Source organism: Lucilia sericata, unplaced genomic scaffold (assembly GCF_015586225.1).
Source record: "Lucilia sericata isolate MDLA Ls3-8-SP2 unplaced genomic scaffold, ASM1558622v1 Contig000940F_arrow, whole genome shotgun sequence".
Lineage (NCBI taxonomy): Eukaryota > Metazoa > Arthropoda > Insecta > Diptera > Calliphoridae > Lucilia > Lucilia sericata.
The window spans coordinates 85,934-110,803 of record NW_023994926.1 but is presented as its reverse complement, the minus strand read 5'-3'; the positions used below and the strand labels follow the sequence as shown (position 1 = coordinate 110,803).

General features: G+C 28.4%; 1 protein-coding gene across 1 annotated transcript in view; it reads left to right on the top strand.

The window, feature by feature from the left end:
• Positions 1-24,870, top strand: part of LOC119609146 (roundabout homolog 2-like) — a gene marked incomplete at its 3' end in the record, with an annotated part of 186,598 nt that overhangs the window by 81,402 nt on the left and 80,326 nt on the right. Inside the window, exon 3 of the mRNA XM_037963860.1 lies at positions 1,272-2,596. Coding sequence (XP_037819788.1) covers positions 2,350-2,596 — 247 coding nt within the window. The remainder of the gene's footprint in view (positions 1-1,271; positions 2,597-24,870) is intronic.

Here is a 24,870-nt window from a genome sequence, read left to right as displayed (position 1 = left end):
GAGTACATATTACGAAAAAAGATAATAAGCAATATTTTAAAGTTTTATTTTTTAATTTAAAAATGGAAAAAATTTAAAATTTTTAATAAAAATCAAGTTATAAGGTTATAAAGTTATAAAGCTATAACGTTATAAAGTTATAAAATTATAAAGTTATAAAGCTATAACGTTATAAAGTTATAAAGTTATAAAGTTATAAAGTTATAAAGTTATAAAGTTATAAAGTTATAAAGTTATAAAGTTATAAAGTTATAAAGTTATAAAGTTACAAATCTAGTCTAGTCTATAGTCTAGTCTAAAGTCTAGTCTAAAGTCTAGTCTATAACCTAGTCTATAGCCTAGTCTATAGTCTAGTCTATAGTCTAGTCTATAGTCTAGTCTGTAGTCTAGTCTATAGTCTAGTCTATAGTCTAGTCTAGTCTATAGTCTAGTCTATAGTCTAGTCTATAGTCTAGTCTATAGTCTAGTCTATAGTCTAGTCTATAGTCTAGTCTAGTCTATAGTCTAGTCTATAGTCTAGTCTATAGTCTAGTCTATAGTCTAGTCTATAGTCTAGTCTATAGTCTAGTCTATAGTCTATAGTCTAGTCTATAGTATAGTCTATAGTCCAGTCTATAGTCTAGTCTATAGTATAGTCTATAGTCTAGTCTATAGTCTAGTCTATAGTCTAGTCTATAGTCTAGTCTATAGTCTATAGTCTAGTCTATAGTCTAGTCTATAGTCTAGTCTAGTCTATAGTCTAGTCTATAGTCTAGTCTATAGTCTAGTCTATAGTCTAGTCTATAGTCTAGTCTATAGTCTAGTCTATAGTCTAGTCTATAGTCTAGTCTATAGTCTAGTCTATAGTCTAGTCTATAGTCTAGTCTATAGTCTAGTCTATAGTCTAGTCTATAGTCTAGTCTATAGTCTAGTCTATAGTCTAGTCTATAGTCTAGTCTATAGTCTAGTCTATAGTCTAGTCTATAGTCTAGTCTATAGTCTGGTCTATAGTCTAGTCTATAGTCTAGTCTATAGTCTAGTCTATAGTCTAGTCTTTAGTCAAGTCTGTAGTGTAGTCTATAGTATATAGTCTAGTATGTAGTCTAATCTAAAGTCTATTCTACAATCTAGTCTATAAAATTTTAAAGTTATTATAAAATAAAATATTTATCAAAATTTAACTTTAACTGTTTTTCTGTTAAAATTACCAGATTTACAAATTCATATTTATTAAATTAACAATTCTTTCATAAAAAATATTAATTTTTTAATGTTTTTTCTTATCTTTACAGCTTTTATTTTGAAATGAAATATTCATAAAAAAACAATAATTGTTGCAACTAAATTTGAACACGTACAACACTAAAGCTGCAAGCGTCAACGTGACAATATTTGCCAACATTTCTATTGAAGAAAGCAAGACAGACAGACACCCATGCCAGGAATATATACACGATTTTTTACAACTTAATATTAGTTTTCTACAAACATATAAATGCAAAAAACATAAATAATAACAACTAAATAACAAATAGAGCAACATTATTGTGTAACAGAAAAAAATAAGAAAACTATAATTTTTGGGAAAGAAAAATAAAAAAAATAAACTTTTTTTCGTTGCTATACAAAAAGAAAAGGATAAAATAAAAACACAGTAGTAGCAAGTGATAAATTGCCCTGAACGTAACAAGACGCTCATAAAAACTTCAACTTTAAGCATTTTATGGTGAATGTCCTTTTTGTTGGTTTTGCACTTCTACGACAAACAGTATATACTTTGGCAGCTGGAGGGGAACACTTAACAATTTCAACATCGTTTCCTAAGTGCACAGACATTCTCTACGAGACATATAGAGAGAGAAAATAGAAAAAGGCGACGACGAGAAGTATCCAACTACTACGTGGTGTCGCTAAAGCACTTGAGAAAAACAAGGACTAAGAATTCCTTTTGCCACTTTTTAGTGGAGCTCTAAAGGAAAAACGACAACGACATAGCTGTTGTTGTTTTTTTGTTGGTGTTAAAGGATCAAGTGCAAGGTTATATTACATTTCCAAATAGCAATAGCATTGTACTTGACACTCAATGTTATAGTTTCCTTGCAACACAACAAAATAATATACAATACAAAACAAAACAAAGAAAAAGCAAGAAAACTTCTCTCTATTAAAAAAGTAAAAGAAGTAATAAAATTTTTTAAGCATCGTGTTTTGAATTGAGTGCAAAACATGAAAGCAGCATAAACTTTTACTCCCTTACCCGCCTAAAAGTATGCAATTTTTTAACTATAAACATAACTGCCACTAAATATACTACACGGAAAATTTGTCTTTTTCTTGTCAAATACAACAAAAAAATAATATTGACATTTTATGTTTAATACATGTGTTAAGGAAAATGTTATAAATATGACATCCTCGCTAAGCAGTTCTTGTACTAAGAGCTGCCAACCCCGCTCACATCATCACAGTTATCATCTAAGTAGTACAATAATACATCAACGACAGTCCTGGTTTAATATCGATGTACAAAGAATGCTGAATCTGAGAGTTAATAATGGAATATTTTTAAGTTTTTATCTAACATTGCTGATAACGATCTCATTACAAGGAGTTAAAGGTAAGTGGCATCATAAAAATTTTTTATTATTAATAGTTTTTTTAATTTAGATCTAGTTCGTTTCCGATTCAGTTCTAGTTTAGTTCTAGTTCAGTTCTAGTTCAGTTCTAGTTCAGTTCTAGTTCAGTTCTAGTTCAGTTCTAGTTCAGTTCTAGTTCAGTTCTAATTCAGTTCTAGTTCAGTTCTAGTTCAGTTCTAGTTCAGTTCTAGTTCAGTTCTAGTTCAGTTCTAGTTCAGTTCTAGTTCAGTTCTAGTTCAGTTCTAGTTCTAGTCTAGTTCAGTTCTAGTTCAGTTCTAGTTCAGTTCTAGTTCAGTTCTAGTTCAGTTCTAGTTCAGTTCTAGTTCAGTTCTAGTTCAGTTCTAGTTCAGTTCTAGTTCAGTTCTAGTTCAGTTCTAGTTCAGTTCTAGTTCAGTTCTAGTTCAGTTCTAGTTCAGTTCTAGTTCAGTTCTAGTTCAGTTCTAGTTCAGTTCTAGTTCAGTTCTAGTTCAGTTCTAGTTCAGTTCTAGTTCAGTTCTAGTTTCAGTTCTAGTTCAGTTCTAGTTCAGTTCTAGTTCAGTTCTAGTTCAGTTCTAGTTCTAGTTCAGTTTCTAGTTCTAGTTCTAGTCTAGTTCAGTTCTAGTTCTATTCTAGTTCAGTTCTAGTTCAGTTCTAGTTCAGTTCTAGTTCAGTTCTAGTTCAGTTCTAGTTCAGTTCTAGTTCAGTTCTAGTTCAGTTCTAGTTCAGTTCTAGTTCAGTTCTAGTTCAGTTCTAGTTCAGTTCTAGTTCAGTTCTAGTTCAGTTCTAGTTCAGTTCTAGTTCAGTTCTAGTTCAGTTCTAGTTCAGTTCTAGTTCAGTTCTAGTTCAGTTCTAGTTCAGTTCTAGTTCAGTTCTAGTTCAGTTCTAGTTCAGTTCTAGTTCAGTTCTAGTTCAGTTCTAGTTCAGTTCTAGTTCAGTTCTAGTTCAGTTCTAGTTCAGTTCTAGTTCAGTTCTAGTTCAGTTCTAGTTCAGTTCTAGTTCAGTTCTAGTTCAGTTCTAGTTCAGTTCTAGTTCAGTTCTAGTTCAGTTCTAGTTCAGTTCTAGTTCAGTTCTAGTTCAGTTCTAGTTCAGTTCTAGTTCAGTTCTAGTTCAGTTCTAGTTCAGTTCTAGTTCAGTTCTAGTTCAGTTCTAGTTCAGTTCTAGTTCAGTTCTAGTTCAGTTCTAGTTCAGTTCTAGTTCAGTTCTAGTTCAGTTCTAGTTCAGTTCTAGTTCAGTTCTAGTTCAGTTCTAGTTCAGTTCTAGTTCAGTTCTAGTTCAGTTCTAGTTCAGTCTAGTTCAGTTCTAGTTCAGTTCTAGTTCAGTTCTAGTTCAGTTCTAGTTCAGTTCTAGTTCAGTTCTAGTTCAGTTCTAGTTCAGTTCTAGTTCAGTTCTAGTTCAGTTCTAGTTCAGTTCTAGTTCAGTTCTAGTTCAGTTCTAGTTCAGTTCTAGTTCAGTTCTAGTTCAGTTCTAGTTCATGTTCTAGTTCAGTTCTAGTTCAGTTCTAGTTCAGTTCTAGTTCAGTTCTAGTTCAGTTCTAGTTCAGTTCTAGTTCAGTTCTAGTTCAGTTCTAGTTCTAGTTCAGTTCTAGTTCAGTTCTAGTTCAGTTCTAGTTCAGTTCTAGTTCAGTTCTAGTTCAGTTCTAGTTCAGTTCTAGTTCAGTTCTAGTTCAGTTCTACTTCAGTTCTAGTTCAGTTCCGGCCCTTCTTCCTTATAAGTATGGAAATTACTACATTGTTTACGATTCAGATTGAAAAATTACCCAAATTTTATATAATTATACATTTTTCCCAGATTACTTCAAAATTTAACAGTTTAAAAATCTTCTTTGTAAATTACCTTCAGTAATTAAAATCTCTCTGGTTTAAAACTTGAACTTTAAAAAATTCTTTAACAATTCATATTTTAAATAAAATTTTTATAAAATACCATTTACTTAACTAAATTCCTTTTAACATTAGTTGTTTATTGCACAAAACTACTTACAGTAACAAGTTGGAGAGCAAAACTTTTGTCGAAACTTTATATGTTAGAATTTTATCTGTTGCAAAATACATACAAATAATACAATAATTCTTGTGGAAAGAAAACAAAAAAACTATAGTAGAAAACATATAAGTAAAAAAAAAATATATTTTTTAGTTTTTTATAACAATTTGAAAAATAACACAAAACTACTGGCAAAACTCCTACAGCTTAATTTAATATACAGCATATAAGGAAAAGTATTTTTTTCTAAAGTCTACTATTTATAAGCCCCTGAGTAAAATTTATTTGGGTAAAAATATTAGAAAGAAGTTTTTTATGTTTGCCAACAAAAATCCTTAAAAAATATAACAAATAAATTTTTAAAACTTTTAAACATAAAAAAAATTTACTCTTAGACAAATTTTTTAAAAAATAATAAAAAATATTTAAAACAAAAAAAAAAAGTGTGTAAAAATGTAAAAAATTTAATAGTGATTTGAAAATAAAAGAATTTTATAAAAACATTTTTTGTAAATGACTTTATAACTTGATAACTGGAAAACTGGATAATTGGATAACTTTATAACATTATAACTTTATAACTTTATAATTTTATAATTTTATAACTTTATAACTTTATAACTTTATAACTTTATAAATTTATAGCTTTATAACTTTATAACATTATAACTTTATAACTTTATAATTTTATAACTTTATAACTTTGTAACTTTATAACTTTATAGCCATATAACTTTATAACTTTATAACTTTGTAACTTTATAACTTTATAACTTTATAACTTTATAACTTTATAACTTTATAACTTTATAACTTTATAACTTTATAACTTTATAACCATATAACTTTATAACTATATAACTTTATAACTTTATAAATTTATAACTTTATAACTTTATAACTTTATAACTTTATAACTTTATAACTTTATAACTTTATAACTTTATAACTTTATAACTTTATAACTTTATAACTTTATAACTTTATAATTTTATAACTTTATAACTTTATAACTTTATAACTTTATAACTTTACAACTTTATAACTTTATAACTTTATAACTTTATAACTTTATAACTTTATAACTTTATAACTTTATAACTTTATAACTTTATAACTTCATAACTTTATAGCTTTATAACATTCGAAAAACGAATTCCTTTCTTTCTCTTTATATAAAAGGACTAGACTTAAATAAGGCCAACAATTTTAATGTTAATAGCTTCTTTAATGTTTTCCACATACATATACTCTTTCCTAAATATGTTGTGGTTGAATTTATATTAATTTTTTTTTGGGTAAAAATTTATACTTTTACTGCTAAAGTCTAGTTCAATTTATACTCTAGTCTGCCATGTATCATAGTTATAAAAAGTCATTAATTTTATTTTTGTTGTTTTTCTCATTTTTATTACATACATACTTATATGTATACATATTAAGTACCAAAATTCCTAGAATATAATTTCATCTTTAACAAAAAAAAAAAAAAAACTGTATAAATAATAATTTTTTTCGGTTCTTTTTAAGTTTGTTTTTTGGGAAAATAAATTGACTTTATATTTGGGGTGTATGTCTAAAAAAAAATAACTTATAAAGTATGAACGTATAAAAAAACAAACTTTTATTGCTGTGGTAATATTTCATAAACTACGAAATTTTTAGGGCAAAATTGTGCAGAAATTATAATAAAACATTGTAATATAAATGAATTTTTATTTATTATAGAACATAAAACAAATACGTTAATAATGAGCTTTTTTTTCCAAATTAAATTGAAATTGCAATAAAAACAAAATTGTCGAAGAAGTCGTTAGTAAGGTAAGGTTAAACTACCTGGTGATGAAATAATAGAGAAATTATAGTTTTGGGTCTGTTAAAAAAGGATTTATTATGGAGGTTAAATGATGCGGAATTATTTTACTACAATAAACAGTCATAGGAAGATACTTTACCATAGTAAACTGTTTTTATAGAGATTTTACTATTGTAAACTGTTTTAGGAAGACACTTTTGGTATAGTAAACAGTTTATAAAGTAATTTTACTTTAGTAAACTGTCATAGGAAAACTATTTGCTAAATTAAAGTTAATACAACAGTTTTCTATAGTAAACTGTCTTATGATGATACTTTACTACAGTAAACAGTTTCAAAATACATTTTACTATGGTAAACTATCTTAGGAAGACTCTTTACTATAGTAAATTGTCTTAGCAAAACATATTACTATAGTAAACTGTTTTATGAAAATCTACTACTATTGCAATATGTTTTGAGAAACACTTTACTACAGTAAAATGTCTTAGGAAACACCTTACTATAGTAAACTGTCTTAGCAAACAGTTTACTATAGTAAAAAATTATATAAAGACATTTTGCTATTACAAATCATCTAAATAAAGTCTTTACCATAGTAAATAGTTTTTAGAAGACATTTTACTATTGCAATGTGGACTTAAGAAACACTTTACTATAGTAAGCTGTCTTAAAATATACTTTGCTATAGTAAAATGCCTTAAGAACACATTTTGCAACAATTAACTGCCATGAAAAACTCTTTACTATAGTAAACTCTTTCAGGAAGACACTTTCTATAGTAAACTGTTTAAGAAAGCTACTTTACTATAGTAATCTATCTTATGGTGACAGTTTACTATGGAAAACTGTCTTAGGAAACATTTTGCTATAGTAAAAGGTGTTAGGAAGATACCGTATATAGCAAAGTTGTTAAGGAAGTGACTTTACCATAGTAAACTGTCTTAAGGTGGCAGCTAACTAGGGAAAACAGTCTTATTGGAATACTTTACTATAGTAAACTATCATGGAATAAACTTTTACCTTAAACTGTTTTAGGAAGAATCTTTACTATAGTAAACTATCTTAGGAAACCATTTACTATAGTAAAATGTGTTAGGAAAATGCTTTAATATAGTAAACTGTGTTAAGAAAACAATTTACTTAGACACTATATATAGTAAAGTGTTTAAGGAAATGACTTTACTATAGTAAACTGTCTTAAGGTGGCAGCTTATTATGGAAAACTATCTTGTTGAAATACTTTACTATAGTAAACTATCATAGGAAAAACTTTTACACTAAACTGTCTTAAGAAGTCCCTTTACTATAGTAAACTATCGTAGTAAACCATTTACTATAGTAAAATGTATTAGGAAAATGCTTTACTATAGTAAACTATCATGGGAAAAACTTTTATCCTAAACAGTTTTATGAAGTCTCTTTACTATAGTAAAATATCTTAGGAAACACTTTACTATAGTAAAATGTATTAGGAAAATGCTTTACTATAGTAAACTGTGTTAATAAAGCGATTTACTATAGTAAACTGTTTTAGTAACATTCTGTTCTTATGAATTATCTTCGGCAAATCGTTAGTATAAGATCTGGTGAGATTGGGAAAATTTCGTAAAAAATTTTGTGTCTGAGGTTTTTTTGCTTTAATTTTCAAAAAAAAATATTCTCTAGTCTTCCAAATGATACAAATCTTAAGTGACCCCAATTGAAGAGTGAAAAAGGAGTGAGTCTCATTAACATAAAAAACGAACAAAATAGAGAGAATACACATTCATAAGATACTTTCGGAAAGATAGAAAACTCTATAGATGATTTTACTTTTAGAACAGCTGAAATACAAAACCAAAGAGATAAAGATTTTTTTTCGTTTTTTAAAAAAATATAAACAAAATTAGTAGAGAAAAGAATGAAAGCAAAAATTCTTATCAGTTGAATTTGTTGTTTTTTTAGTTTTTCAAGATGTGCTTTTTTAGTTTCAGATTTTGTTTATATATTTTCTGTAAATTGGGATTTCGGTTGGTAAGAGCGACAAATGTTTTCAAATGTTATTAAAACTGTCAACATAAAGATATTTATGGATTTTATGGATGCAGTTTTTTTTGTTGTCTTTATGTTGCTTTTGTCTAAAAACTTTTGAGTTGTCTTTGTCTTTTTCTTTATTATTGTAATTTTCTATAAATGTTTGGGATTTAAGACAGACGGTCAATTGCCGATAACATATGTAAACATTTTGTTAAACAAATTTTTTTTAAATATATATTTTTTAACATTTTTAAAGAAATTTTTTATTTTTTAATAAATTTTTTGTTTGAATTTTTAACATTTTGAATGCCTTCCTCAACTTATGTACTCATTCTCATTATAAAACTAAAACTATTGTTTAAAATTTTACTTGTTAAAGGTCGTTTAATGGTTTTCAAGTACTTTAAGTATTTTTCTTAAATTTTTATGTTTTCTTATTTTAAATGCTGGGAATATGCCCGCCTTTGTTAAAAGCATATGGCCATTAATTTTTAAAAATATGAGAATTTTATTTTGAAATCAGCATAATTCTGTATTTGATTACTTAATAAGCTTTTAAGAGTGGGATCCCTAACAAATACAATGTATGGTTTCTAAATGCTATTAATGCTATTAATGGCTAAAAGCAAATATTAAATTATAATGGAGAAAAAAACTCACTAAAGAAAATTTGTGGTTTAAATATTAGATTTTAAGAAAATTTTGGAAAAAAATCTTCTTTATTTGATACTTGCAAACCTTCCCCAATTTCTTTACAACAGTTATATTTTTATAGAAATCTGTTTCAACATTTAACAGAGTTTGTTTATATATAATTATTTACAACATTGCAATGTATTGCTATCATAAACATTTGATTGGAAAATAAGTTTAATTTTATCTAATTCCCTAGATGAAATCATAGAATTTCGTTTTATAATGTACACTACTGTTAGCAAATGGGTATTATCGAGTTGTGCTAAAGTTTGCAACACCCAAAAAAAAATTTTGAAGTTTGGAGGCTTTATATCGATAAACTTTATAAATAATAAAGGGATTTAGGAAGACAATCTTTAAAGAAGTCACTTTACTTTAGTAAACTATTGCAAACTATCTTAGGAAGACACTTTGCAATAGCAAATTGTATTAGGAAGACACTTTGCTATAGCTTATTGCATCAGCAAGATACTTTGCTATTGCAAACTGTCTTAGAAGACACTTTACTATTTCAAACTGTCTTAGAAAGACACTTTGCTATTGCAAACTGTCTTAGAAAGACACTTTGCTATTGCAAACTGTCTTAGAAAGACACTTTGCTATTGCAAACTGTCTTAGAAGACATTTTACTATTGAAAACTGTTTTAAAAGGCACTTTGCTATAGCAAATAGAAGACACTTTACTATTGCAAACTGTCTTAGAACACTTTACTATTGTAAACTGTCTTAGAAAGCTCCTTACTATTGCAAACTCTGTTAGAAAACAATTTACTATTGCAAACTCTCATACAAGACACTTTACTAGAGCAAACTGTCTCAGAAAATACTTTGCTATAGCAAATAGAAGACACTTTACTATTGCAAACTGCCTAAGAAGACACTTTACAATTGCAAAATCTGTTAGAAAACAATTTACTATTGCAAACTGTCATAGAAGACACTTTACTAGAGCAAAGTGTCTCAGAAAATACTTTGCTATAGCAAATAGAAGACACTTTGCTATTACAAACTGTCTTAGATGACACTTTACTATTGCACACTGTCTAAAAAGACACTTTACTGTAGAAAGCTGTCTTATAAGATATATTACTACAGTTAAGTTTCTTAGGAAGACAGTTTACTACAAAAAACTATCTTAAGGGATACAATACTGTAGCAATCTCTCTAAAAGGACAGTTTACTATAGCAAAATTACTTAGGAAAACACTTTACTACGAAAACTATCATAAAATTACATTTGCTATAGTAAACTGTTTTAGAAAGACACTTTACTATAGCAAATAGTCTTAGGAAGACACTTTTACTTAATAAACTTTCTTAGGAAAATAGTTTACTACAGGGAACTGTCTTAGAAGACACTTTACCATAGAAAACTGTCTTTGAAACACTTTACTATAGCAAACATTCTTAAGGGGACACTTTTCTTTAGTAAACTTTCTTAGGAACACAGTTTACTATAGTAAACTTTACTTGACACTTTACTATAGAAACCAAACCGCCTTATAAAACATTTTAGTATAGTAAACTTACTTTGAAACACTTTACTATAGCAAACTTTCTTAGTACGAGACATTCTTTAGCAAAATTTCTCAGGAACATAGTTTACTATAGTAAACTATCTTAGCAAGACAGTTTGTTTTAGCAAACTTTACTTGACACAGATATTCTGCTATAGCAAATTGTCTCAAGAAGACACTTTTCGATTGCAAACTCTCTTAATAGACATTTCACTATCCTTTACTATATCAAACTCTTTCATTAAACACTTAACTACAGTACACTTACTTAAAAAGACATTTAACAGTAGCAAATTATCTGAGGAAGACTCTTTACTATAGCAAGCTGTTGTAAGAAAGTATTTTACTATAGTAAAGAGCTTAAAAGATTCCTGACTGCTGTAAGCTTTACTGCCTTTACACTTTTCTATAGCAAATATCTTAGGTAGGCACTTTACTATAGTAAATATTCTTAGAAAAACACTTTTCCAAAGTAAACTGTATTAGAAAGACCACTTACTATAGGAAACTGTCTTAGAATACACTTTGCTATAGCAAACTGTTGTAGGAAGTCTACTTACTATGGTAAATTATCTTGGATAGAAAATTTGCTATAGTAAACTATCTTAATAGACACTTTACTACCGAAAGCTGCCTAGAAAGAAACTTTACTACGGCAAGAATATTTAGCAGATTGTCTACTTTAGTAAACTTTCTGAGAAATACTATTTGTTATAACAAAGTGACTTAGAATGATATTTTGCTATAGCAAACAGTTTTAGCAAGACGCTTTACTATAGTAAACTATCTTTATTTTCTATAGTAAACTATTCTAGTAAAATACTTTACTATAAATTAACTTAGGAAGATACTTTACTATAGCAAATTATGTTTAGACGACTCTTTTCTATGTTACGCATTTTAGAAATACTTTTAACTCTAGTTAATTTTCAGAAAAGACACTTTACTATAGCAAGATGATTTAGTAGATATTTCAATTTAGTAAATTTTCTGAGAAATACACTTTGCTATAACAAAGTGACTTAGAATGACACATTGCTATAGTAAACCGTTTTGGGGAAGACACTTTAATGTAGTAAACTATCTTAGCAACAGAATTTTCTTTAGTAAATTATATTAGTAAGATGCCTTACTATAAATTATCTTTGAAAGATACTCTACTATAGCAAATTATCTTAGATAGACTTTTTACTCTAGTAAATTATCATATAAGACACTTCACTATAGTAAATTGCCTTAGATAGACTTTTACTATAGTAAATTTTCATATAAGACACTTTACTATATTAAACTGTCTCTTTACTATAGTAAACTAACTTTAGTAAGCAATATTAGGCATCAATTGTACTGTAACAGACTGCATAGAAGAACAATTTACTATAGTAAACTGACTTATCAAGACATTTTACTATAGTAAACTGCCTTAAAGTCGTATAAACCCAACTTTAACTTCTCTCTTATTAATTTTTAACAAATAAACTCAAGATAATTTAAAACAAGAACCAAGATAATTGACAGCGAAAAAATATTTAACTCAAGTAACCAAAACGCTAGCTATCTGCCTGTCTGAGAAAGATGCCTTTTCAAATTAATCTAATTTTCAAAAAAAAAAAAAACGTTATTTTTTGAAGGTTTTATCATTTATCTGATTAAAATGATAACAATTTTTTTTGGGCTCTCCAAAGAATTAAGGCAAAGCAATTTTTTTAACAAACACATTGGCACAATTTAGCACGCACAAATTGCTTAAAAGCAAAACCAATCTACCAAGCACCAGGATAACGAAAAAAAATCCTCCCCAAATGTAAAACAAGGCATTTACCCGCAGGCAAAGCCTCAAGGGAGCTTTATACATTTTAATATAGAAAAACTTTTGTGGTCTCCTCCCCTGGAATTCAAAAGAAAGATGAAAATGAAACGAAATGAAATAAATAGAGGTTTGTGTTAGAACTGTTGTGGCACCTTGACACTAATCCAATTACAGTTCCTGCGTGATTTTGCTATTTGTGGCAGAACAATAATAATAAGTAACAGGATTTATAGTGTATATGTATGCTATATTTATTTCTTAAGGCATATTTGTAGTAATGTGTTTTTTTAAGAGATATATGTATTTTAAAGATTTTTTTTCGTTTCAAAATTCTTAACATGTAATTGACATGATACCAACAAAAGCATTTTCACAAACTTTGCCTTAAACTATAGAACAGACAGGAAAAATAGAGGAAATTCAAACAGAAATCCTTATTTAATCATCATTGAAAGCTTTTGGCAAATATCAAAACCAAAAACACTTACTCCCTTTGCCAAGTTTTAGTTTTAACTAAATTTTTAACAGAAAAGTGAAAAAAGAACTTTTGATCAACAATTTCAAAGTGACCTCTTCTTGTAATGTAAGGAACTTTTTTTGGACAAAATTCACTTTGATGGTGTAGATTATATACTTTAAAATTTATTTATTTATTTATTTAAAAAAAAACGTCTTGGAGACCGAGGAATGAAGGACCAGACAGTATAACGTAAACGTGCTTATGGTCTTGTATTTTACATTGTAAATATTGTATGTAAATGTTATTTTCTTTAGCATTTTATTATTCTAGTATTTTTAAGTAAACACGAAAAAAATGTCCTTAATAAGGAATAGAAAAATAAAAAAAAATTTATTTCGAGTTTGTTTATTTTTACAATCTAAGGTGGTATAGTAAAAGTTAGTTAATTTACAAGAATTGTTAGAATTTTTCTTTAATATGTAACTTACAAGAAATGGAGAGTTCTTTCTGGAATAAATTTTAATATAGTAAAACGTTTTTAAGATAATTTAGCATAGTAAACTATCTAGGAAGACACTTTACTATAGTAAACTATGCCAAGAAGACAATTCGTTGTAGTATGTTAACTTGGAGACATTTTGCTATAGTAAATTGCTATAGTAAACAATTTGCTATAGTAAAATATCTAAGAAAATACTTTACTATAATGACATTTTTTAAGAAGAGACTTTACTAAAGTAAACTGTCTGAAGAAGAAACTTTACTAAAGTAAACCATCTTAAGAAGAATCTTTACTATGGTAAATTGTTTTAAGAAGAAACTTTACTGTAGTAAACCATCTAAAGAGGAAACTTTACTGTAGTAAACCATCTAAAGAGGAAACTTTACTATAGTAGACTCTTCTAGGAAGACTTTTTACTATAGTAAATTCAATCAAGAAAATACTTTACTATATTATGCTATTCATAGTAAGGTTAGAATATTTCTTTAATATAAAAGTAATAGAAACCTTCTTTATAATTACTATAATTATCCGTCTTGGGGACAATTTACTATAGCAAATAATCTAATAAAGTATCTTAACTATAGTAAACCCACTTGCAGACACTTTATTGTAGTTAACTGTCGAAGGAAGACACTTTACTAATGCAAAGTTGACTTGGGAATACTTTACTATAGTAAACTGTCTTAAAAAGAAACTTTACTATAGTAAACTGTCTTAAGAAGAAAATTTACTGTAGCAAAACATCTAAAGAAGAATCTTAACTTTAGTAAACTTTCTTAGCATGATCATTTACTGCAGTAAAATGACTCAAGAAGATTCCTTATTATAGTATGTTGTTTTCAGGATACTATACTATAGTAAAATTTCTTAGCATGAGCATTTACTGCAGTAAAATGACTCAAGAAGATTCCTTGCTATAGTATGTTATTTTCAGGATACTTTACTATATAGTAAACGGTCTTAGAAAAACACTTTGTTAAAGTAAACTTTCTTTGCCTAAACTATGTCTTGGGAAGACACTTTTCTGTCTCCCAAATACGATTCACTATAGTACACTGTCTAGGGTTGGCAATATACCATAGTAAACTATCATAGGAAGGCAATAAAACATTCAAAGCTGGCCTGGGGATACTTTACTTAGCTTAGAAAGTTTACTATAAAATATCTCAGGAAGACACTTTACTATAGTAAACTATCTCAGAAAGACACTTTACTATAGTAAACTGTTTAAACAAACACTTTACTATAGTAAACTGTTTTAGCAAACACTTTACTATAGTAAACTGTCTCAGGAAGACACTTTACTATAGTAAACTGTTTCAGGAAGATACTTTACTATAGACAACAGTCTTAACCGTTATGCTATAGAAAACACTTTACTATAGCAAACTGTTTTATCAAACACTTTACTACAGAACACTGTTTTAGCAAACACTTTACTATAGTAAACTGCTTCAGTACTTTACTATAGTAAACTATCTCAGAAAGACACAGTCTTAGAAAGACAGTTTACTATAACATAATGGTTAAGCAAACACTGTACTATAGTAAACTGTTAGCAAACACTTTACTATAGTAAACTGTTTCAGCAAACATTTTACTATAGTAAACTGTTTTAGCAAACACTTAACTATAGTAAACTGTTTAAACAAACACTTTACTATAGTAAACTGTTTTAGCAAACACTTTACTATAGTAAATTGTTTTAGCAAAAACTTTACTATAGTAAACTGTTTTAGCAAACCCTTAAGTATAGTAAGCTGTCATAGCAAACCACGTTGTTTACTACTTTGTATGTCCTCTACTATCTGTTACAAAATAATGTTTGTTTTTTTTAAATCGTCCTTATTTTTTGCAATACCTTCCTTTTACTTACCTTAACCTTGCTGTGGTATGTGACATGTTTACTTAATATTAAAACTTAAAAACCATTATCCTTTTTACATTTTCCAGGTACAATTTATTTAGCTTTTTTTGCAAATCGCTTTTTTCTTTTTTGCTTAATACTTAATGCCTGATAAAATATTCTGTTTATAGGAAAATAAAGTGGTTAGAGCGTAAAAGGGAATATTAAAGAAAAAAATCATAATGGAAAAACATAGATTCAATATAAATAAGAGACCAAAAAAAGAAAACCTTAAGCAAAATCAAGATTTTTGGAAACCACAGTAGACTTTAAAAAAAGGACTTTTATTCCTTTTTTAAACTTTAAATATTTTCCAAATCATATTTAACAGACAAAAACTTAAGCAGACATTTACAATAAAACAAAAAATCACTTTTAATTATCATTTAATTGACATTTGTTAATTGCTATCATTTATAGTATGTTATAAAAAGGGAAAGAGAAAAAAATCCAAAAAAAAAACAATGACTACAAGCAAAATTTAAAACCACATTAATTTAATTAAATTGTTATTATTTTTTGTCGGGTATGGTTAAATTGAACGCCGCCTGTTTGTTTATAATCATGGATATTTTTTTCCATTGAATATGTAATCTTTTCTGATCAAATTACTTTAGTCATTATCAGACAGACATATTACAATAATCAAAATCAAACTATAAACAAGTTGGTTATATGTATACAAGTACCTACTAAATTGTCATTATTGACAGCTGTCAAAATATTAAACAAAAAAATACATATATATTTATAAATGACTGTGAGTGTAAAATCATTTAAAATGACATATACATAAACAATTGCTGAAAAAAAAAAAACAATACCAATATGACTATAATTGTTCTGGATAATTTTGCCATAAAAAAATTATTGAGTTTGATGTTGTTGCAAATAATAAAAATAAAATTTTTACATTAAAATTTTTACCATTGCAAATATATTGCAGAAGTTATGTTGCATCAACAAATGTTTAAAGAATTTATTTATTTTCATTTTTTGTTGGAAATTTTCATGCTTTAGGCTTAATAGAACATTTTACTGTAATAAACTGACTTACTGTCTAAAAAGACACTGCACTATAGTAAAGAAAACACTTTACTATAGTAAACTGTTTAAACAAGACATCTTACTATAGTAAACTATCTTAAGGAGACACTTTACTATAGTAAACTGCCTTAACAACACACTTTACTATAGTAAACTGTCTTAACAAGACACTTTACTATAGTAAACAGTCTTAACAAGACACTTTACTATAGTAAACAGTCTTAACAACACACTTTACTATAGTGAACTGTCTTAACAAGACACTTTACTATAGTAAACAGTCTTAGCAAGACACTTTACTATTGTAAACTGTCTTAGCAAGACACTTTACTATAGTAAACTGTCTTAACAAGACACTTTACTATAGTAAACTGTCTTAACAAGACATTTTACTATAGTAAGCTGTCTTAACAAGACACTTTACTATAGTAAACTGTCTTAACAAGACACTTTATTGTAGTAAACTGTCTTAACAAGACTCTTTACTATAGTAAACTGTCTTAACTAGACACTTTACTATAGTAAAAAAACTTAACAAGACACTTTACTATAGTAAACTGTCTGAAAAAGACACTTTACTATAGTAAGCTGTCTTAACAAGACACTATGCTATAGTAAACAGTCTTAACAAGACACTTTGCTATAGTAAACAGTCTTAACAAGACACTTTACTATAGTAAGCAGTCTTAACAAGACACTGTCTTAACAAGACACTTTACTATAGTAAACTGTCTTAACAAGACACTTTACTGTAGTAAACTGTCTTAACAAGACTCTTTACTATAGTAAACTGTCTTAACAAGACTCTTTACTATAGTAAAAAAACTTAACAAGACACTTTACTATAGTAAACTGTCTTAAAAAGACACTTTACTATAGTAAACAGTCTTAACAAGACACTTTACTATAGTAAACAGTCTTAACAAAACATTTTACTATAGCAAACTGTCTTAACGAGCCACTTTACTATAGCATACTGTCTTAACGAGACTCTTTACTATAGCAAACTGTTTTAACGAGACAGTTTACTATACAAATTGTCTTAACGAGAAACTTTACTATAGTATAGTATTTGTCTTAATAATACACTTTACTATAGTAAACTGTAAACAAGGCGCTTTACTATAGTAAACTGTTTTAACAAGACACTTTACTATAGTAAACAGTAAGACAGTTTACTTTGCAAGACTCCTTACTTTTGTAAACTGTTTACAGAGACACATTTAACTATTGCAAACTATCTTAACAAGACACTTTACTATAGTAAACTGCCTCAACAAGACAATTTACTATTGCAAACTTTTAAGAAGCACACTTTACAACAGTTTAATGTTTTAGCAAAACTTTAACTATAGTAAACAGTTTTACCAAGAAACGTTACTATTGCTAACTGTTTAGAATGATAAATATCACTTTACTAGCTGTCTAAACAAGATTATTTACTAGTGCAAACACTTTGGTGGTTTACTACACTCAACTGTTTTTGACTAATATATTTTAAAATAGGATTCGAACTAGAATCCTTAAAAAAATACTATAAACAAAATTTAAAATCAATGTTTAGTCAGTATTAGTTCTAACTAAAACATTTTTATTTAAAAACATTTGTTTCAAATTTCAAAGCCTACTTTTAGGTTGCTTGTTTTTTTGATTCTCTCAACTTCTTTAATAAGTATTAATTTGTTAAGCTCATCATATGATCTAACCTTGACCAATTATGTTGTACATTTCATAAATTATAATTTATAAAACATATCAACGTATTTAAACAGCAATATATGTATTAAATTACATTTACTTAAAAAACAAACAGATACCCGTTCATGAAAAAAAAACACGAGTTGTGTGTGATGAAAAAGCGGGTTAACTCCTCATAAATGGTTATCTTGTCTTACATCAACATTATGAACGAGACACGGCTACTGTTGTGTGTCTGTGGCAAAAAGAAGAAAAGAAAAAAAACGACAGCCATATTAAACGGCTGACTGTTGACTGTTGTTTGTTTAAAATGCAGCGAGAGTGCGAGGGGGGGGGGAGACTGCCAAGCTAAAAACCATTTGGTCAGTAAGCATAAGAAGGTATGAATATTTATACCCTATTGTAGGATATTAAGTTTTTGTTAATGTTTGTAACACATACAAGTTCTGGTTCTACATTAGGTTTATGTATTGGAAGAGAAGCGTCTGTCTGTCAAGCTATTGTTCTGTCCGTCCATCTATGAGTGAAACTGTTCATACGTCCTTCTGTCCATTTTAACAGTGTGGTCAAGCTACTGGCTGCGATTTCCCGCATGACTGAGTAAAACCTGGGTTATTTTTGGTCCAATGATTAATCCACTTAAAACTCAAATAACTTTCAATCAGTCCACCTATTTGTCTCTCCGTTCATCCATTTGTCTGCCATCCGTCTGTCTGTTCGTCCGTCCATCCATTTGTCCGTCCGTCCATCTAGTAAAAACATTGGTTGGCTCCCATTGTAAGTCTAAATTCTGAGAATAAGTTCATCACGTTTTAGCATATCAGTTAGTCGTATCGAACCCATTTCACTTCCTTTATGGTATTAATATTTAAAAAACCAAATAAAACAAAAAAAGCTGACAACAAAACGTACATTTAGAATACATTTATACAAAATATAAAAAATCCAACTTTATAAAAGATTGTATTATAAAAATGTATAAAAAATGATTTACTGGCCACGAAGTGCGCGCGTTGCACGTAGTAAAATAAACAGCAGCAGCATACGAGAGGGAACAAAAAAGTAGACTACCATTCATTGTCGTCGCCGTTTTTACTGTCTACCACATGACAATGCACACAGCCAGGCAGGCAGACCAGACTATATTCAAAGCCCACAAGAGTTAAGAGCGGCAACAGAACGGCCACCAACCAACAACTGACTCTAGTCATGAATGTATGGCAAAATAATAAAAGAAACCGAACAAACAAACCAAGCAGCTAAAAAGTTCCTACAACAAATGATGACCATGTCGATTGTGTAATATACTACTTACTTACTTACTACTTTTGCCATCATGCAACATGGCTCCAACAACAAGGCGTATTGTTGTAGATTTTGTAATTTTTATTGTGGCAAATAGAAAAACAAACAAATAAACCAATCACAGCAAAGAAAAAAACGATTTATAAAAGTAGTACAAGTTATGGAAAAAAACATTACTTTACAGCATGATGTTGCCAAATTGATGAAGTGTGTTTACGGTTTTATTAAGGTCATCTCAAAATAAAAAGTTTTTCGTTTTTTTTTCTAAAAGTCATGTGTGTTTGTGTACCACACAGGAAATGGAAGTGTATCAAATATTGAAATATTTTGGAAATAAAAATTGGAAAATTAAATTTCATTAATAAATGATTATTAGCGGAAAGAGTTTAACAGCGAAAGTTCTAACAAGAGCTTCTGATTTCAAGAGACTTCAAACCGTCTTGAGCTCTTAGTTCCATATAATTTAAGCATTACCAGGAAGCAGTTTGGTAAAGATTTTTTAGCATTTTGTATTTCTCTTACTATTTCGATTGCAGCAATTTTCCACACATTAATCTTAATAAAAGATTTTTTATATTGAATTATTTAGCAACATATCACTTTCATTAAATGCATAATTTGTTTAAAACAATAAGTTCTTTTTGCATCAGCACAGCCTTATTAGGGTGCTCCCTTTTCTTGAGAAATTATTTAGAAGGAAATTTCAAGGACAAACTGTCAAAAGGCATAGACATTCTATGTCTAGTCTATAGCTAGTCTATAGTCTAGTCTATATCTAGTCTATGTCTATCTATAGTCTAGCTATGTTAGTTAACTAGTCGATAGTTCGTCTATCTGTCTATAGTCATTATGTAGTCTATAGCTAGTCTATAGTCTAGAAGGTTATAGTCTAGTCTTATCTAGTCAAGTCTAGTCTATAGTCTAGTCAAGTTAATAGTCTGTCATAAGTATAGTCTAGTCTATAGTATAGTCTATAGTCTAGTCTATAGTCTAGTCTATAGTCTAGTCTATAGTCTAGTCTATAGTCTAGTCTATAGTCTAGTCTATAGTCTAGTCTATAGTCTAGTCTATAGTCTAGTCTAGTCTAGTCTAGTCTATAGTCTAGTCTATAGTCTAGTCTATAGTCTAGTCTATAGTCTAGTCTATAGTCTAGTCTATAGTCTAGTCTATAGTCTAGTCTATAGTCTAGTCTATAGTCTAGTCTATAGTCTAGTCTATAGTCTAGTCTATAGTCTAGTCTATAGTCTAGTCTATAGTCTAGTCTATAGTCTAGTCTATAGTCTAGTCTATAGTCTAGTCTATAGTCTAGTCTATAGTCTAGTCTATAGTCTAGTCTATAGTCTAGTCTATAGTCTAGTCTATAGTCTAGTCTATAGTCTAGTCTATAGTCTAGTCTATAGTCTAGTCTATAGTCTAGTCTATAGTCTAGTCTATAGTCTAGTCTATAGTCTAGTCTATAGTCTAGTCTATAGTCTAGTCTATAGTCTAGTCTATAGTCTAGTCTATAGTCTAGTCTATAGTCTAGTCTATAGTCTAGTCTATAGTCTAGTCTATAGTCTAGTCTATAGTCTAGTCTATAGTCTAGTCTATAGTCTAGTCTATAGTCTAGTCTATAGTCTAGTCTATAGTCTAGTCTATAGTCTAGTCTATAGTCTAGTCTATAGTCTAGTCTATAGTCTAGTCTATAGTCTAGTCTATAGTCTAGTCTATAGTCTAGTCTATAGTCTAGTCTATAGTCTAGTCTATAGTCTAGTCTATAGTCTAGTCTATAGTCTAGTCTATAGTCTAGTCTATAGTCTAGTCTATAGTCTAGTCTATAGTCTAGTCTATAGTCTAGTCTATAGTCTAGTCTAGTCTATAGTCTAGTCTATAGTCTAGTCTATAGTCTAGTCTATAGTCTAGTCTATAGTCTAGTCTATAGTCTAGTCTATAGTCTAGTCTATAGAATAGTCTAGTCTATAGAATAGTCTAGTCTATAGAATAGTCTAGTCTATAGAATAGTCTAGTCTATAGAATAGTCTAGTCTATAGTCTAGTCTATAGTCTAGTCTATAGTCTAGTCTATAGTCTAGTCTATAGTCTAGTCTATAGTCTAGTCTATAGTCTAGTCTATAGTCTAGTCTATAGTCTAGTCTATAGTCTAGTCTATAGTCTAGTCTATAGTCTAGTCTATAGTCTAGTCTATAGTCTAGTCTATAGTCTAGTCTATAGTCTAGTCTATAGTCTAGTCTATAGTCTAGTCTATAGTCTAGTCTATAGTCTAGTCTATAGTCTAGTCTATAGTCTAGTCTATAGTCTAGTCTATAGTCTAGTCTATAGTCTAGTCTGTAGTCTTGTCTATAGTCTTGTCTATAGTCTAGTCTACAGTCTAGTCATAGACAAGTTTTTAGTATAAACTATAGTATAGTATATAGATTATAAGTATAGTAAATTTATCATATTACTTATAAAATAAACATTTTACAACATAAAAGCCACTAACACTGTAACCGACTTTCCAAAATTCCAAAAAAAAGCAAAACAAAAACCATCCTAGTAAATGTATAGCTATCACCAAATCAATGACACAGACACCCTTTTACAAGTAGTAGTAGTTGTTGTTGTTGTTGCTAAAAAGATAGTTTGTATCTCGAAAAATGAAAAGAAAAAAAATCTAATATTAAATAACATATTTTCTCCTTGACTTGCACTTGACTTATAGTCAACTATCATCAATTTAACACTTGCTACTATTGCAACAATAACAACTACAACTATGTATGTATGTGCTATAGCTTTTAATGTTAGTACTTCTACTAACACTAGTATAAAATTATTACCATAGTATATGTAACACTGTTTAGTACTTTAACTATAACAACAAGTTATGGGAGGGATATTTTTACAAACTTTATAGAAAATAATGTTCACAAAAGGAAGAACAACAAACTAGAGTGTTGGTTGGTGTTGCAAGTATTTTACTAGCCTTTATATTTCATACAATATATGTAATATATGCAACAATATTGTAAATATACTACTTAACATGAAAATTTATGGTTGAAAATTTTTAAGGAAACTCTCAAACTCACTAACACATGTTAGAAAATATAGAAAAATATTCAATATATTTATACATTACATATAAAATTTTCCACCATTTATTCCTGGGATATTTTTATATGTGCATTATGGTGGTAATATTGCAACACCCCAGTGATAAACATCATTTACTTTATGACTTTTAAACTTTTAACTTTTAGTGCTTTTAACAACTAAAGCGCTACTGTGAATGCATTGTCTTTGGTGTTGTTGTTGTTGTTGTCTAATCATTATTATTATGATTATTATGTATAACATCATTATTATAGTTGGTTGTCAACTTCTTTGTTGTCATGGGGATGAAGATAATACTTGTCATTGTATTTGCTAAACTAGGATTTTCTTTGTGAAAAAGTAGAGTAGTAGCAGCTGTAAAGTGTTTTAGAAAAAGGATTAAAAGATACTTTGAACCAAAATTGATAATCGAAGAAAATATTGTGCGAAATTTGTATGAAATCTATATTATAAAAAATTTACTATAATATAGTAAATTTACTATACCATTCACATTTTATATACTTTGCAACGGAGTAAATTTTTCCAAAAATATTCATTTGCTCTAATATAACTGAACTGTTTGAACTAAGTTTATTTAGGTATTTTAAAGTTGGGCAAAGTCTTTAAACAATACTATAGTAAATTTACCATACTTGTGATAAAATAAACAATCAGCAATAGAACAGATTTTTAAAACAGTTTAGCTCTTTAGCCTTAATAGTATCAGTGAAGATTAATCCAGAATCTTGGTATTTAGTAAAGTTGTGAAAATTACCCTTTCCACACTATAGTAAATTAACCATACCTATTATAATAATACAATTTTATAACAGCAAATGACTGCCACACACTTACGATCTACTAGCAGAAGTTTTTTGGTTTGCAGACTTATCGTAAATCTTTATAATGAGTAAAATTCTGAAAAAATTGGTATTTTACTATAGTAAATTTACCATAGCACTTTAAACATAAACATTTTAGAACATTTTGCAATAATGTTACGCTCTAATGCAAAAAAAGAGGTATAAAAACTAAATAAAATACTACAACATGTTAAAAAATGGAAAAAAAGTCTGAAAAAAAATTATTGCTGACATTAAGAGCACCCTTGCAAAGTCGTAGTAAACAATGTATGTTTACTCGGTGCATTCATACAAATGTTTATTATTACAAATATTAAACTATATGCACTACCCAGCAGTTTTACAAGGGGTCAAGTGTTACATTCTTTTACAAAATGCTGATTTGAATTAATATATTTTTGGATCATTTGTGTAGAAAATTAGCCAATTGTAAGTAGTTACTTAACCCACCATATGTAATCTATTAAAGAGACATTTGATCAGTTATAAACGAAGAAGAGTGTGGCTTTAATCAGTACAAGTTCTATTAACTCCTGCCAGGACAAGCACATGTTAAAATTACTAGTCCATAGCTGATTCCTTAAGCAGACAAAAGTAAAATTAAAATTCATGTTAAGCAACTTCGAACTGCAGGGTATTGCTATATTATTTCATATTTTATGAATCAATACTGAGAAGAAAAAAAGGAAAAATATTTGGGTATATTCACTTGGGTATATTCCTATCAGACAGGTTCGTTACTGTCGGATTTAACCTCTATTGTCAAGTGTTTTAAAATGATTTCGGCAAAGCTATAGGTCACAGTAAAAGTGTATAGATGACCGAGAATTACAATTGACGAAATTTATTAATTAAAACCTTTACAAGTGTATTATATAGTAACCACTAGCTGATTTACCCAAAGCAGCCGGGCTCAAACTCTTTACCCATTTCGCATTAGGTATTTTGTTGGCTTGTGACTGGAAATAACGATGCTCTTGATTATGTCGTTCGTTAGTCGCTGTTTCTTTTTTTTTCGCTAAAAGAGCAATAACCGCAACATTTATGTGGGTAATTCTGGGAAAACATTTTAAGATTTTTTTAGTTAAACTATTTTATGTTGGTTTAAGGTTTTTTTTTTTTTTTTTTGCAAAACAAACATTTCACGCTGTATGATTAGCAACAATTGCATAATAAATTTTATTTTTAATGTTTTTTTTTCACTTTTTTTATTATTTTGTTCCACACCGCCTTTTATGTGTGACAAAGTTAAAATTTTAAAGATTTTAAGATGTGTAATGGGTGATAATTAAAAATAAAGAGTTAGAGATTTGTTATGGCTTTAATTAAAAATTTAATTAAAAAGTGTATAAGCAATTAAATTTTTAAATTTAAATATTCACTAAAGATGAAATAGTTATATAAAAGAGTTGAACTAGAACTGAAATAGAACTGAACTGGAACTGTACAAGAAATTAACAAGAACTGAACTAGAACTGAACTAGAACTGAACAAGAACTGAACAAGAACTGAACAAGAACTGAACTACAACTGAACTACAACTGAACTACAACTGAACTAGAACTGAACTAGAA